The sequence below is a fragment of the Micromys minutus genome (genome assembly GCF_963924665.1).
Source record: "Micromys minutus genome assembly, chromosome: 14".
Classification (NCBI taxonomy): domain Eukaryota; kingdom Metazoa; phylum Chordata; class Mammalia; order Rodentia; family Muridae; genus Micromys; species Micromys minutus.
Window position 1 is genome coordinate 45,459,669 of NC_137983.1, and position 16,312 is coordinate 45,475,980.

Below are 16,312 nucleotides of genomic sequence, written 5' to 3' on the forward strand. Positions count from 1 at the left end.
AGTATTTGTATTTTTTTTAATTTAGAGTGTTATGTAAGTATGTGTTGTGTGTGAGTGTGCACATGCCGTGGTGGCATGCATGTGATATCAGAATCAATTCTTCCACCATGAGGGATCGAACACAGATCATCAAGGTAGGCGCAGGAGACTACCTGCTAGCCATCTTACCCATCCTTTTCATTAGGAAAGAGTCATTAGAATTGCCATATCGGATAATCTGATGACTTTTTAAAAATGAGGAAGATTTATGGAGAATACAAAATGGGACTGGTGTGGTGGCTCAGCGGAGAAGCATGCTTGCACCACACCTGACCCCTCAGTTCATTCCCCCAGACCCACTTGATGGAAGAAGAGAGCCAACTCCCACAAGTTGTAGTTTGACCCCTACACATACACTAGGCAGGTGCATGCACACAACTTTTTAAATACAAAGTGCTGTGTATTCTGACATTTTACTGTGAGCCTATTTCTCATAGTAGATTTTCAGCATCTTTCTCTTGAACTAAATAGTCCTAGGTCTATGTACTCTCCAATGTAACAGTAGTGGCAGCGTATGCCTTTAATCACAGTAATTGGGAGGCGGTGGAGGTGGACTTTTGAGTTCGAAGTCAGTCTGGTCTACAAAGTGAGTTCTAAGTGACGACTATACAGAGAACCCCTGTCTTGAAAAACCAAAAAGGAAGAAGAGGAGGAGAAGAAAGAAGGAGGGAGAAAGGAAGGGAAAGAGAAGTATAAAGATAGAAAATATCTAATTCACACAGTGTTTGCCCCTAGCCAAGATGAGGTTCTGGACTGCCCAACTCCTGGGACACTCAAGGTAGAGTTTCATGGGCCTGACAAGATGGCTCAAGGTAAAGGCATTGGCCACCAAGCCTGGGAACCTGAGCTTGATCCCCCGGATTCACACGGTAGAAGACAGCTGAGTTCCAGCAAGGAGTCCTCCAACCAGCCCCACTCACCCACTCCTGCCCAGTAAACAGTGCCGGGCCAGGTTGCAGCTATGGGAGTAAGGACTATGGCTAGTCTGTGCTAGGTTCCATGTACCTCAGGTTCCTCAGTTGAAACCTCTGGGAGTGTAGCTTAGTGCTTACCTGTCTCACGTGACCCTCCCTGCCAAAAAGCTCCGAACTTCATGGCTGAACTGGACTCAAGTAGCCCTGTGCCTCAGCTAGGGCTGGGGGACAGATGCAAACTACCATGTCCAGGGTTTGATTTGGTTTTAATTACTAAGTAATGTGATCCTAGTGGTTCTTGATCACGCGTGTGTTCCTACCTCATTTCAGACTAGGCAGGAAGTTAGCAAAGCTATGCAGAATGTCTTGGTAACTTCTAATCTGGATCCACCAAATGCCTGGAACTTACCTAAAGGAACACTCTGACCACAAACGTGCAGCCTCTTTCCAGTGGAGGGTTAGCATGTGCCGCTCATCCAGTTTTATATAATCCAGTTCCTGCTTTCACAGACGATTAAAGAACTGTATGTGAAAACCACCCCCAGTGGAAGGAATCACACCTGAGCCTCGGGGGTGTCCAACAGGCTCTCTGTACTGAGCTACACTCTGGTCTCTGTCATATGTAGCTTTTTGGAAATGTCTAGAAAACATTTCCATGAAACAAGTTACATGTTGGGTATTATGGCTAATTCCAGTAGAAGCAGCCGAATCTCTGAGTTCAACGCCATCCAGGACAACATAGACTGAGGAGGGTTGTAGGGGCTGAACAGCAAACCACCTTGGGTATGTCTGTGTAAAGTGCCCAGTCCACAGTGATCATCCTAGAAATGTCAAAAAGGAAAGAGTAGGAAAGAAACTTTCCTAGCTAATGAGTAAGTGAAATTAAAGAAGGAGCTAGTGCTCGAGGTAAAGCTGAATTATTCACTTCTTGTAAATGTCAGACACAAATCCCCCTCACAGACAAAAACCCAGGGTGATTGCATCAGGACTCCATAGGTCCTATGAACTAACAGGACCAAACCGGAAGCTTGTGCTTGAGCAGTTTCTAGAACTGCAGGATTACTGTAATGTACCAGATATTCAAGGCTCCTGGTTCTTATTTCAGAAAATAAAACAACTTCATAACCAACTTCACTACTTTAAGCTAAAATTATATTTTCATAACTAAAGATAAATACAATAATTTCTTACTACTCTGGGCTACTCTACAAATGAAATGTATCTGTTCCATGCTCATTTGATAATAAAATATCAATCTAATGATATGTGGAACAAAATATAATCATCCTATTCTTTACATTTCAGAAATATAGTGGATAAATATTGAAATGTTTACACCATCAGGAGGCAGAAGTGGGTGGAACACTGAGTTTGAGACCAGCCTGATCTACATCTCAAGTTTCTTGTCAGTCAGAGTTACTTGATGAGACCCTGTATCAAATGAAAATAAATAATAAAATAATATTTTTACATCAGTGATAAATGGTAGAAAGAGATTTTGTTTTGCTAGAGGCTGGACCCAGGGTACATGCTAAGATTGTACTGTACCACCACACTGCATCCCCACCCTCAGTCTATACAAATTATTTTAATGAAAAAAAATTAGGTATGATGCCAAGAGTCTTTAAGCTACCGCAAATTTAAATTTCCACAATTTTCTATTAATCCTGTTATTTCTTACTAGTCCAAGTAGTAATATGTCAAGATGCATAATTTATAGGTGCATAAAACCATACAATTTGTAATATGATTCCATCTCTGAAGCTAATTAGGAAGATTGACACTTAAAAAATGTAGAGGGCTAGGGGCTGGAGAGATAGCTAATTGGTTAGAGGGCTGGAGTTTGGTTGTCAGCACCTATGTTGAACAGCTTACCATGTGTAGTTCTAGCTCCATCAGGATCCGATGCATTCTTATGGCCTCAGCAGGCACCCACATTCATGTGCAAGCACACATACATACATGAAAATAAGTAAATAAATCTGTAGAAACAAACTTAAAAGGCTCAATGGGTAAGAGCACTTGCTATGCAATCATGACCTAAATTCAATTCCCTAGCACCCATGTTAAAAAAAGAAAGAAAGAAAAAGCTCGATATGGCTATATACACTTATAACCCCAATCGCGTAGGGAGCAGAGACCAAAAGATCCCTGGGGCTTCCTGGATGCCAGCATATCTCTGAGTTCAGGGTCTTTTACTCCTATCTCAAGAGACTAAGGCAGAGAATAGATAGAGCATCCTCTATCCTCTATAGATAGTCCCATGTTCCTCACTCCCCCTATACTTGTGAGCATATACCACATGTGTATATTGCATCCACACACACACACACACACACACAAAGGTAGAATCCTAGATAGACAATAGACATTCTTTCATCAACAAAAAGAACACCTCAAATAAGATTAAAGAACATTTCTGCACCAAAAAAAAATGTAAAGGAAGGACAACGGAGTGAGTCTCTTAAATGTACTTTCAGCATACATTTGTGAATCTATGAACTAATAGGGCAAACAAACTGGCTTGGCAATGAAACCAACCCATAGTAAATGTTAAAGGAAGGAAGGAACAGGGACTGTACCTATCCGCCACGTGACGGCGCTGCCTGGTTTTCTTGCTGTGAGATGAGCGCCCCCACGTGGCAGCTCTGGGGCGGTGACACCCGGGACTGCACTCTCAGCCTCCGTCACCGCCTTCCGGAAGTACGTTCCTTAGCTCTGCGAAAGCCCGCCCCGGGGTAGGCGGAGCCAAGAGAATGTGTCCGCTTTTCCCTGAGCCTGATTGGTTAGTGTGCCCCCAGCGCGGGGATGTCTTCCGGTTGACGCTGTGTTTCGGAAAAGGAGCGCGGGAGCTGAACCGGGAGAGGGTAGGTCGGTGGGGCGCGGTGGCAGGCGATCTTTCGGCCCGTGCTACGGCGCCTACCTCTCGTGGAGCCTCCGCCCGTGGCGCCCCGCGAGAGTGCGGGCTGGGAGAGAAGGGAAGAGGAATTCCCGCGCCGTGTAGCCGCTTTAAGTGCCTACTGCGAGGTGAGCGTTGGGGTGCCCAGGCGACCTGGGTCAGGTATAAACTGGATGTGCCAAGCACTTAACACGATGCCCATTTCACATTTGAACTGAATGGGCACCTGTGCCACCAAGGCACAAAGCTGCTACTGGGGAAGAAAAGGAATTTGCGGTTTAGTATGCTCAGTTCCAGGCCCGTGCAGTGGGAAGGATAGGAGAGAAGCCGACAACTGACCTAATTAATCCTTGAGGGACTAAGCCCAACACTGAAAACTAGTCTTTAATTTCTCCAGCCCTGGTCAGTGCGCCCCCTCCAGCCCCAATAAACTTTTCCCTAAAAGTCTTTTCTTACAAGTAAGTGGGAAAAACCTTTCCGGCTGTTGGTTTATTTTTCAGGTGTACGTTCCTGGTTTGGAAACGATGACAGAGGTTCTGGATCTCCATGGACAGGACTCTGATGACGGTAGTGAGGAGGTGGTCCTAACTCCTGCAGAGCTCATCGAAAGGCTGGAGCAGGTAAGGACCCCAAATAAAACCCATACGCCCTGTTCTTAGCTCTGAACTTGCTCCGGGTGTGCAGTACCCGGGCTCAGAAAATAAGGAAACTGAAGATTTGTTTCTAAAGAGCAGTGTTTGTAACATCTGCATAAAAATGGGAAGCTGGAGAGCAGGGCTTTCTGGGAGTCTCATCTTCTCTGTCTTCAAGGATGGCTAGTCAAAGACCGCTCTGATCACATGTAGTAGAATGTTTAACAAAGCCAGGCTCTACTCTGGTATTTTTCAGGACATAAAGATGTGTGTGATGGAAGCCAGCACCTCTCTACTGTAGTCTCTTTCTGCCCCCTCAACCCCCACACACACTGGAAAATGTCTACTCTAACAAGAAAATGCCAGCATTCTCTTTAGTCATAATAGCAATAATTATTTCTTGCATTGTAGTAACTTAGTTTTCCTCTATCTCCTCTTCCTTCCTTCCTTCCTTCTTATTTCTTGCATTGTAGTAACTTAGTTTTCTTCTTAGTAGCTCAGTTTTTTTTCTTTCTTCCTCTTCCTCCTCCTCCTTCAATAATATCTTCTCTTGAACCTCTGATAGTTTAGGAGTTCTGAACATGCTTGGGAGTTTTTAGTTTGCTTTTGAGATTGGGAATCCCTGTGTATCACTGGCCAGCCTTGAACTCTCAGAGATCGCCTGCCTCTGCCACGTGTGTGCCGGCAGAATAAACAAGCACTGCATTACCCTTTAAGTTCTGGGGCATTTATGGCATATACTATTGAGTGTGTTCAGAGGACCGCTGACCGTGGGTATCCAGCTACCATGGGTACATCTACAACACATCCTCTACAACTAAGGCTCAGGGAACATGGAAGAAGAGAGCGCAGAAAGAGCCAGAGGACCAGGACATCTGCTAAATATGACAGGGAGGCTGTGGTCATGAAAGCTCAATATGGCTGCTTAAACAGGAGCCATATGAATGTCAGCACAGCTGGGGAAATCTCACAAGGCCCCACCCCTAAATGAGCTGCAGACAATTAAGTGCTGCTGAGGGAAGGAAAATTGTCTTCCTCAGGGATGAGCTCTAAATGGTTATCCAATACCAAGTGGTCAGCCCTAAAAATATACATACAAGCAACACTAAGTGAATCTAGTGGGTTGTACTTATGTATTTATATGCATATATATGTAACAATAATTTAAAAGAGGCCATGAATTTGGGGGGGGGTATGGTTGGCATTGGAGGGAGGGGGGAAGCACTTTAATTAAAGTTTAAAAAATAAAAAGTTCATTAGGTATTTCCGACAGTGCAAAGTTTCCCAGTTCAGTGGTTGTATTTGTTTGGTGGGACTGTATAATCAAACAGATTGAGTGGCTTACCAATGGATTTACTCTGTAAGAGGCAGGGGTTAGTGTACTTACTGGATGGTTTCTTCTGGGGCATCTCGGCCTTTGGGAACTGTCTTCAGTGTGTCTCTTGGCTGCATCATCGATAACTGTTTTCTGAAAAGGACGCCAGTCATGCTGAATTAGGTCCCATCCTCATGAGCTTGCTTCAGCTCCCTCACTTCTTCAAACCCTCTCCAGATGGTCACATTTGGAGTTAGGATGGCAACATGGGAATCCTTCTTTGTCTTTGTGGTTCTGGAGATAGAACCAAGGAACTTGCTCATGCACTTTGTTACCAAGTCAAGAGCAAGGTTCAGGTGATAACAGTGATGAACGTGTTGAAATTCCAATTGGAGGCTCAGTGGTAGGGAATTGGCCTGCTGTGCGCTAAACCCTGAGTTTGTCCTCAGAACCACAAAAAAATTCTTCATATACTTGTATCACAGTTAGAGAAGTTTGAAATAAAACTTAGTTATATCAAAACAGTATTTACTGTGTCATGATGATTATAATTGGGTAAGGAGAGAAAAATCAAGCAAATCAGAGAAAGGCTGAGCTTGATTGTTATCTAAATCTGAACTAAGCTAGAACAGAGTTTCCTGTAAATGAAAGGTAAGTATACTAGGCAAGCAAGATGCTCAGTGGGTAAAGATACCTCCAAGTGTGACCTGAGTTCAAGTGTGACCTGAGTTTGATCAACAGGGCCTGCATATTGTCCTCTGACCTCCATGTGTGTTCTCTGTCTGTCTGTCTCTCTCTCTCTCTCTCTCTCTCTCTCTCTCTCTCTGCCCCCCCCCCCCCACACACACACTGAGTAGATATAGTAGCAACAGCAAGAAAAGATTATTTAGAAAGAGAAAGTATCAGTCAGGAGTGGTGGCATGTGCTTTTAAGGCTGGTACACAGAAGGCAGAGGTGAACCAGTGGGACTGAGGCCAGTCCGGTCTGCATAGCCAGCTGCAGGCAGCCAGACTACACAGTGAGCTGTCACAGAAGGAGGAGAGAAGGAAGGAAACCGATGGCGCCAGGATTGTTAAGGAAGTAGGAAGGTGCCCCGGTTGGTGCTCTTAGGTGACAGGTAAGGCTAGAGTATCATATCAGGTGGCAGTACTCAGAACTTACCACAGTGATGGCAGAAGAAAGTAACTTTAAAAGTCTCCAGCTGAATAGAAGCCCCTTCCTAAAAGGAGATGGGAAGGCTGCCTTACAGCATAAGCTGTCTTCAGAGCATTCTGCCAGCAGATAGTCTACATGAGATGTGTGTAACTTTTATGGGCTCAGGAACTGTCTCTAGTGTGTTCTGCTCCATTGTGAGTATCACACATTTTTTCTGTGTTGAATTTTAGGCCTGGATGAATGAAAAGTTTGCCCCTGAGCTCCTGGAAAGCAAGTCTGAGATTGTGGAATGCGTCATGGAACAGCTAGAGCACATGGTAAGAGTTACTTGTCTGTGGACTGCAGAGGAAGAGAAAGCTAACAACATGTGATCAGCAAGGTGAAGTGTGGTCTGATACCAAGTCCTTTTGCTTGGCTTAGCCCAACACTTTGAAAACTAGTTACCAGCTTTATTAGTCATGGTTCTCTGAAGGAACAACTGAAATACTGACACCTGTGTTTACTATGGTGCGTACAGGGTAGGGTCTGGCTAGTCCAAAAATGCCTGACTCCCAATAGAAGGGCCAAGAATCTGATAGTAAGCGGTTCAGTCCAGTAGGACGAATGTTTCAGCTCATCTTCAGTAGATGTTCAAGTCCCACAGAAGTGTGTTCTACTACTAGGGAAGTAATGCCTCAAGAGCAGGGTAGATGAACTTGCCATCGAGAGAGGGCAAGCAGGCAAAAATCAAGAGCCTCCAATTCAAAACTGTCCTTTTATGCAGGCTGCCCACAGAACGTGTTGGCCAGATTTGAGGGGCTGTTTTTCCATCTCAAGTGCTCTAATCAAGAAAAACCCTCACAGATGTGTCCAGCTGCTTGGGTTTTAGTTGATTTCAGACGTGGACACAGTGACAACCAAAATTGGCCATTGTATCTATGCTTATAAACTACAAGGGTTTCCCTCACAGTTCTGACTTTTATTTTATGGGAATGTCTTGCCAGCACAAGTGTTTCTGTGCTACATGCATGCCTGGTGCCCGCAAAGCCCAGAAGAGGGTATCAGATTCTCTGGAACTCAGGTTACAGGTGGTCATTAGCCACTGTGTGGGTACTAGACACCAAACCTGGGTCCTCTGCAGAACCATTAGCATTCTTAACTGCCAAGCCCTCTCTCCTGCCCAAAAGTTGCTATAAACACCAGCATGCCAGCTTCCTGTGAACAGTCTGGCCTGTCACTGACTACATGAGAGGGTTTGCCAGAGCAGTTAAGTATTTTCCAGTTCACTGTGCTGTCCTGTTCCCTACCATCTCTGACAACTCTTCCTTACATCCTTGACATGCCTGACCCTTGTTGATGTTGAAGTTTGTGGTCTTCAGCTTAGCATGCTCCGGGCTTAGGTCGTTACCACCTTCAGAGCCATGTAGTGTCTGTGTTACAGAGTCTACTAGTGGATTGATTGTTGCTTTAGCTTTGTGATTCTCAAGGGTGTGTGTGTGTGGTGTGAAGGTCACAGCACAACTTTGGTTGTCAGTTTTCCTCTTCCACATTGAAGCAGGGTCTGTTAATTGCTCAGTGCTGGCCATGTCAGCCTATCTGGCCCAGAACCTTCCAGAATGTTTCCTGTCTCTGCCTGCCATCGTAACTGCATTTGTGCTGTGGTTACAGACATGCACTGCCATTCCTGGCCTTACTGTGGATCTGGGAGCACAAACCTGCAGTAACAAGCACTTTACCCACAGAGCTATCTACCAAGTCCCCAAACTAGTGTTATGACACCAGTTTATGGAGCCTTAGACATTTCTGCTTTATTATATCTCCTTTACAATTAGATTGGAATCCTGGACCCTTGTGGCTGACCATATTCAGATTCTATTCAAACAGTCATCTTTAATGGGTAGTTTTGAATTACAAATTATATACCTAATAATGTTTTCTTAAAACTGCATAATCTTTGGGTCCTTGACTTTGCCGGTGTTCATGGTGTTTAAATTTCTCTAATAGGAAGAAAACCTCAGAAGAGCCAAGAAGGGGGATCTGAAGGTCAGTATTCATCGAATGGAGATGGAGAGGATACGCTATGTCCTTAGCAGCTACCTGCGGTGTCGACTCCTGAAGGTTTGATGGGCACTGGTGCAGTAAAGTCTCGAATATAACATGGGGAGAAATTGAGGGCCTGAAGATTATAGGAGCCTAACATCATTGTAGCCAGGGAGTGAAGAGAGTATGTTCTGGAACTTGTAGTGGAAACTTTAGGTTAGATAAGCCCAGGAAATTTTAACATGTTTTATGTCTTATTTGATGTTGGTGGTACTTGCTGGAGGTAGACTGAGTCAGTCATGAAGATGGAGCTCTGTGAGAGCTGTCTGGAAAGTACAAGGATAGTCACTTAGAATCTGTCAAGTGGGAGATGAAACTCAGCAATCTACAGTCCTCTGACCTCAACATGCACACTGATAAACGTTAAAAAAAGAGCGCCTGTTGAGCTGGGCATGGTCCCTTATGCTCCAATATCTCTGTCTATAAGTTTGCCTGCATGTATGGGGCCATGTGAATGCACAGTACCTTCAGAGGCCAGAAGAGGGCATCAGATCCCCCGGAACTGGAGGTACAGACAGTTACAAGCTTTCATGTGGGTGCTGTGACCCAAACCTGGGTCCTCCAAAAGAACAGCAAATATTCTTAGCCATTGTACCATCTCTCCCACCTATTAAATGTGAGCTTATTGAGTTGGGCTATTATCCTGATCTTGTCACTGAACATTCTAGCTAGCTCTTAATACTTTGTTGTCTGTTTTGATGCATTTACAGTAAAAATTTATATATGACTTATTAATAAGACTGAGGCCAGTGAGTCTATTTTACCATAAACTTCTCTCAGATAGACATTTATCCACTGGACAATATGCTTTTCGTTGTTTTCGTGGGGTTTGTTTATTTGGAGGTGGGGAAGTATCTTTTGGGACAGGTCTTGTTATATACCCCTGACTAGTCTTGAACTCACAACATAGTCAGGGATAGCCTCATACTCAAAGATTTGCTACCTCAGATTCCCTTGTGCTGAGATTAAAGGTGTGAGTCACATGCTCAGCTGCTTTTGTGGGGCTTTTCTTTCTTTCTTTTTTTTAACTTTATTATTTTCTATTTTATTTATTTATTTATTTACTTATTTATTTTGTCACAGGTTTTATAAAGCTTAGGCTGAATTCAAACTATGTAGTCAAGGAAGACCCTGAACGTCTCAAGTGTTGGGATTATAAGCAAGCACTCCATACTGTTTTATATAATGCTGGGAATCAAGCCCAGGGCCTTGGATATTGTAGATAGGCACTAAGACAAAGACAGGTGTTCGCTATAGTCCACGCTGACCTGAGTTCAAGATCTTTCTGCCCAAGCCTCAATAGGTGTTCTTTTTAAAAATGTTTATTAGTATACATGTTGAGGTCGGAGGACAACTTGTAGGAATAAGTTCTCTGCATCCACCATGTTGGGTTCAGGGGATCAAATCCAGATCCTCAGGTTTCATGGCAGGTGCCTTAGCTTACTGACCCAGCTCCTGAACCAGGGTGAGATTTGAATTGAGGACCTCACATATGCTAGGTGGCCTATCACAGAGTCATTTCCATCCCTAAACCAGTATTCATCCATGTATAACCCTTTCTGTTCATTGCTAGGATTACAGTTTGTCTACAAAGGTAGCACAAGGTATCAGATCTTACTTTTACTGAGACAGGTCTCTCAGGGTTGCCTCAGACTTGAACTCTTCTGTTTTAATCTGAGTGCTAGGATTATAGGCATTTACCACCATGCCTGACTGTTAGGTAACTTTAGAAAACAGCATATAAGAATAAACTTAAAGACTAGATTTACAGTTTTAAACCATGGTCAGTGATTCCCTTCCCCCCACCCCTCCCTCCTGGCCATTGTCAGGTTTGTCCTTACAAAGACCATTTCCTTTATCAGAAATGCCAGCACTTACTCCACATTGCAGGTCAGTCCTCCCAGGTCCATAGCTTTTCATGTGTGTAGCATTTAGTATTTTGTTTGTGAGTTTGCTGTGGTCTTGTTGATGTTAAGCTTTTTCAGCTCTTGCTACTGTTTTCCAAGCTATTTATTTCATTTCTGAAGATACTCCTACAAGTAAACGTCACTTTTATATTTGTGTATTCTGTGTACATTTTTTCAGCTTTTGGGTAGGTTTCAGCTCCTAGGAAGATACCTTATACATTAAATATTAAATGTCTCTTAGCATCAGATACATTTGTGTTTTCCCAATTACTTTACCAAAACTTTCCTCTTTGAATTGTCTTTTTGGGGTCTTAGAATGCATCTTTCTTTGAGTTTTTAGAATCTTGCTCTTGGTGGGATTTATTTATTTTTAACCCCCTAGTGCTTAGAGAACTGGACCTCAAACATGCTAGACATGTGCTGTACCACAAAGCTGTACTCCTAGCTTCCTGTCAGTTCTGTTGTTTCTGTTGATTTTCTGTGTATGAGTGTTTGACTGGCATATAAGTCTGTTCAGTGTCCATGTCTAGTGCCCATGGAGGTCAGAGCATTGCCCTGGATTCCTTGGAAATGAGTTACAGATGGTTTTAAGCTATCATGTAGGTACTAGAAATTGAACTCAGGTCCTTTGCAAGAGCAATAAATGTTACTAACCACTGAGTAATTTCTGGAGCCCTTTCTCGTCAGCCTTAAAATTAGCAACAACTTCATTGAGCAAGTTCCAGGCCAGTGAAAGACAATGTCTCAAAAATCAGGGTCAGTGATACCTGAGGAATGAAGTATAAGGTTTTCTGGCTTGTTCACAGGTACACATACATAATTGCTCTCCCCCCCACACACACATATGAACACATGCACAGGCAAATACACAAAATAAAACTGGGTCTAGTAGAGCTCAGTGCCAGAGAACTATCATATGCAAGACACTGAGATCAATCCTCAGCACTGACAAAAAGAAAACAGCACAAGTGTATGACCCCTGAGTGGTAGATTTTCATGATTTTTATTACTCTTCACAGATTGAGAAGTTTTTCCCTCACATCCTAGAAAAGGAGAACACGCGCCCTGTAGGGGAGCCTTCCAACCTGTCTCCAGAGGAGCTTGTCTTTGCCAAAGAGTAAGTGGTCAGGAATTGGAGACCTGCCTGTGTTTCTGTCGAGCATGGGTCCTACAGTGCTCAGCCACTAACCTTGCTGGCTCCTATTTGGACACCACAGCCATTTGAGTTCTTTGTTCCAGGTATATGGATCACACAGAGACCCATTTTAAAAATGTCGCCTTAAAGCACATGCCTCCGAACCTGCAGAAAGTGGACCTCTTGAGGGCAGGTAAGCCTCGCCGCCTTTTCCAGATCAAGATTAGAATCATAGTGTGCATCCCAGACAGTATGGAAAAATAGAGGCAGATAAGCAACAGATAGAAGTAGAAGAGGGTTCTGGTTAAAAACCAAAGTAATCAGAAATAGATGTCAGGATTACTGTTTCAGCATTGTTCTGTGTCCTGAGAATGGGACTGGACTTGGCTCTTACTCAGATACAGACTCCATCCTTTATTCAGCCACATACCCTCTGAGCACCTGGGGAGTTGGGGTCGGGGGACCAGAAACAGTTTTCTGCGTCGAGAAAGGGCTTTTCGGCTCTGTTGTGATGATCAGCCAGTCGAGTGCGTGTGAGTTGTCAGTGAAATCCTTTTCTGTTTGCCACAGCTTGTTACAGTTGTCTAATGAGACAAAACTGCCAAACCAAATCAAACCTTCCTCTGAACTAGATCTTGCCTTGTTTACTGAGCTCAGTCTTCCTAGGCCACACATAGAGCAGTGCCCTAAGAACTTATCCCATGCCCTACCATCGGTGCTACACCAGGAGTCCTGTGGGATGGAGCACTGATCTGTGTTTGAATAGCTTCCATATTTGGGTAGCTCAAAGTTCAAGTGTCGAGGAAGAACTTATCTCCCTTCATGGCACCTTCTGTGTCCTGCATGGCCAAAGGGAAGAAGTAAGCCCTTTTAAAGTCAATCCCACCTGTGTTTTGGTATCCTCTTATTAGAACACTGGTCAGATTGACTGAGGACCTGGATTAGCCAGGGTTCTCTAGAGTCACAGAACTTACGGTAGTCTCTATATAGTAAGGTATTTGTTGGTGACTTACAGTCTGTAGCCCAACTCCCCAACAGCGGTCAGCAGCAGCTGTGAGTAGAAGTCCAAGGATCTAACAGTTACTCGGTCCCACAAGGCAAGCAGACCATGAAGAGGGTGTCTTCCTTTTTCCAGTGTCCTTCTGTAGGTCTCCAGCAGAAGGTGGGGTCCAGATCAAAGGTGTGGACCATGCACGACTCCTAGATCTGGGACTTGCTTTGTCTTTGTTAAAGAAATTGGAAGAGAGACAAATGTGCTCTTAACAAAATAAAACAGAAGCATTCATATTCCTTTATAATCCTCATTTCTGTATGGGTTACGTAGCCTTGGCTGGTATTTATAACTACCTTCCTCTACCCTCTGCAAGCACCTCAGCAGGTCTTGTTTTTTTGCTGGGAGGAATGACCCATACCTTCATTCCTGATGGGTCCTTTGTCATCCTGCCTGGACCAGGCTGTTGTAGTTTCCCTTTGACTTTAATCACAGGGCATGGTAGTACTAAGAGCTGCCCTAAGGGAACTCCTGTACTCCACACATAATCCTTCTTACCTCCATTGTGGAGAGGCAATCCAATTTCCCCATGATAATCTGGATCTGTCACCCCTTCTAACACTGTTATTCCTTTCTTAGCCTGTTAGTTTAATGGCATTAGAAGCCCAAAATGACCAGGGGCAGGTCTGAGCTTCCAGTTCAATGGAATGTTCCTTGTGGCTCCTCTAGGAGCATACACCCCTCTGTAACCAAAACTTCTAGACCAGCAGAACCTAGACTTGTGAGGACAGGAAGCAAAAATTTTCCTAGAAGATCACTAGGAGTGATAGTGAGTGGAACTATTCCCTTTTTCACCCCTTGATTCCTGGACCCATGGATCCTGGCTATGGGAGAAACTGTGCCATATATCAGATGTTGATTCAAAGCACATGCTGCCTTCCGAAGAACTCTGCCCCAGCCCTCCATGCTGCTGCCAACTAATTGGCACTGTAACTGTGTCTTCAAAAGGTCACTCCATCTTTCTATCAGACCAGCTGCTTCAGGTTGATGGAGAAGGACAGGGCCTACCCCTTAATGGCCTTGTTTAAACTTAAATACCTTCTTAAAAGCCTTCCTCCATAGTCTCATCCCAAATACCAGAGGTTATAGTTGGCATATATGAATTTCAAAGGAATACACTAGCTTAGGACATCTTAGAATAAACCAGACCCATAGCACTGTGTAGAATTTTAAATCAACAATTTCACTGAATCTGCCTTGAGAACTCCAGGAGCAGAGGTGCCTTGAAGCCCACCCCAGCTTATGACACATACTGACATGCTGGCAGTGGTATGGAAGGGTGGCAGCATTTCTTAGCCTTAAAGTTAAGACCATATTTCTGCCTGATATTCAGGATTGTCACCTTATAACCCAAGCTTTCCTTTATATAAGGCTTTAGATATTCATGCATGTCTCTACCTCAGCCTTAATGTAGCATCCCAACCTCAGTCCTCCTCTTTAAATCCTGGCCTTTTTTTTAAAGCTCACATCTGTTGCTGAATGTATATGCCACAAATGTGAGGCTTCCCAGCGGCTCCATTACCACCTCATCTGGAAAGACGTGAGACTTGCTTGTGTCTTCCTTCATGTGCAGTGGCGCCCGCTCATCCGGGGCCACTTTTCAGCCTATGACCTGTAGTCATCCATGTTCTAAAATACAAAGTGGATGGACGGGTCTAGAAATAACCTGAAAGTTTGAAGTCTGCACTGTTGGGGCTAGAGAAGTGGCTCGGTGGTAAGAGCACTTGCTGCTCTTGTAAAAGACCTGGGTTCTATTCTGGCAGGCCAGAACTGTCTCTTAACCAGTTCCAAGGGCTCTAACATCCTCTTATGGTCTCTATGACTCTGCATGCAGGTAGTATGCACACATATACTCATAAACATAATATCTAAAGAATACTTTTTAATCCTTTACTGTTGTGACCAATATTATAAAATCTCACTTATCAGATAACGAACACTGTCTTCAGAACCTGTGTTAAAGTGGTGGCCAAATTATTCAATTCTACATGAAGGCATTGTATCCTCTCCTCATCAAAAGCATCAGGATGGGTTGAGGATAGAAACAGAAACCATCGACTTTATTATAATTAACTACAATTTATAATTTATTACAGTTAATAATTGCTCTATTGTATAGTTAATGCTACTAAACTCTGTGTGTGTGTGCGCGCGCGCACAGTAACAAACCATTGACTATTACAGTATAATTGATCCATTATATGATTAATGCTACTAGACTGCGTGTGTGCATGCACGTGTGTGCACAGTTGTTGCTACAGTACAGCTGCTTTATTATATGATTAATGCTCCTACACTGTGTGTGTATAAATGATCCAGTACTGTTCACTGGAGTTCTTGGGATGGACCCTTTCAAAATAGGAAGCTGCTACACAGAAGGACCCCTAGACATTGTAAGTCTGTGTCATTTGTCGGACCAGTGGTGTCTGTACATCAGAAGTCTCCATAGCGTCAATGCTAGAGCGTCTGTCAGGCTGAGCATGTTGCTGCTTGTAGTTACATTTCTGTTTTCCTGCAGTTCCCAAACCAGATCTAGACTCATACGTGTTTCTGAGAGTGAAAGAACGACAGGAAAACATACTAGTAGAACCAGAAGCCGATGAGCAGAGGTGAGTAGCACGTGTACCTTCCCCATGGAGAATCAGCGAGACACCATGCATACAACTTCTCATCCTTTTTCAGAGACTATGTCATTGACTTGGAGGAGGGCTCGCAGCACTTGATTCGATACAAAACCATTGCACCTCTTGTTGCTTCTGGAGCAGTTCAGTTAATATAACACCAAACAAGCCTGAGGACATGGAATCATCAGACAGTGTTAGAAACGCCATCTCCTTTTGTGTCTGATAATGAAGTCATGTTCCATACAGTTCGTCAGCAACGTGTGGACTACTTACTTGGACATGAAAAAGGAGTCAGTGGAGGATTCCCTTTGTTCCATACCCTTCTAAATGTCTCTTCTGTTTAACCAGCACCAACAGACGGCCCGTGCTTTGTATACTCAGTAAATAAATCAGCTGTCAGGTGTGTGCCTTTTAATCTTCTATATTTATTGAGCTCAGGAAAGGTCATGAAGAGGCTTCTCTGCCCTGCCCATGATGGCAAGATGGATTGGGCATAACTTAATAACAGACTTCCTTTAGCTTTTCTGGATCATAAGCAGATTAAAGCAGACAGTTGTGGTTT

General features: G+C 43.8%; 1 protein-coding gene across 1 annotated transcript; it reads left to right on the forward strand.

Moving 5' to 3' along the window:
- Positions 1–3,800: 3,800 nt before the first annotated feature.
- Positions 3,801–16,103, forward strand: GINS4 (GINS complex subunit 4). The gene is made up of 8 exons (XM_080928733.1): positions 3,801–3,980; positions 4,353–4,472; positions 7,185–7,271; positions 8,938–9,051; positions 11,960–12,057; positions 12,180–12,268; positions 15,645–15,735; positions 15,809–16,103. Exons 2-8 carry the CDS (start codon positions 4,377–4,379, stop codon positions 15,903–15,905), a joined length of 672 nt encoding a protein of 223 aa, XP_080784859.1. The 5' UTR covers positions 3,801–3,980; positions 4,353–4,376; the 3' UTR covers positions 15,906–16,103.
- The last annotated feature ends 209 nt before the right edge of the window (positions 16,104–16,312 follow it).

Excerpts from the sequence above, each read along its gene's own strand:
- GINS4 (XM_080928733.1), top strand. The coding sequence starts at position 4,377 with ATGACAGAGGTTCTGGATCTCCATGGACAGGACTCTGATGACGGTAGT. Across the intron at positions 9,052-11,959 it reads TGCGGTGTCGACTCCTGAAG|ATTGAGAAGTTTTTCCCTCA; the intron begins GTTTGATGGGCA and ends TACTCTTCACAG. Across the intron at positions 12,058-12,179 it reads GAGCTTGTCTTTGCCAAAGA|GTATATGGATCACACAGAGA; the intron begins GTAAGTGGTCAG and ends TCTTTGTTCCAG.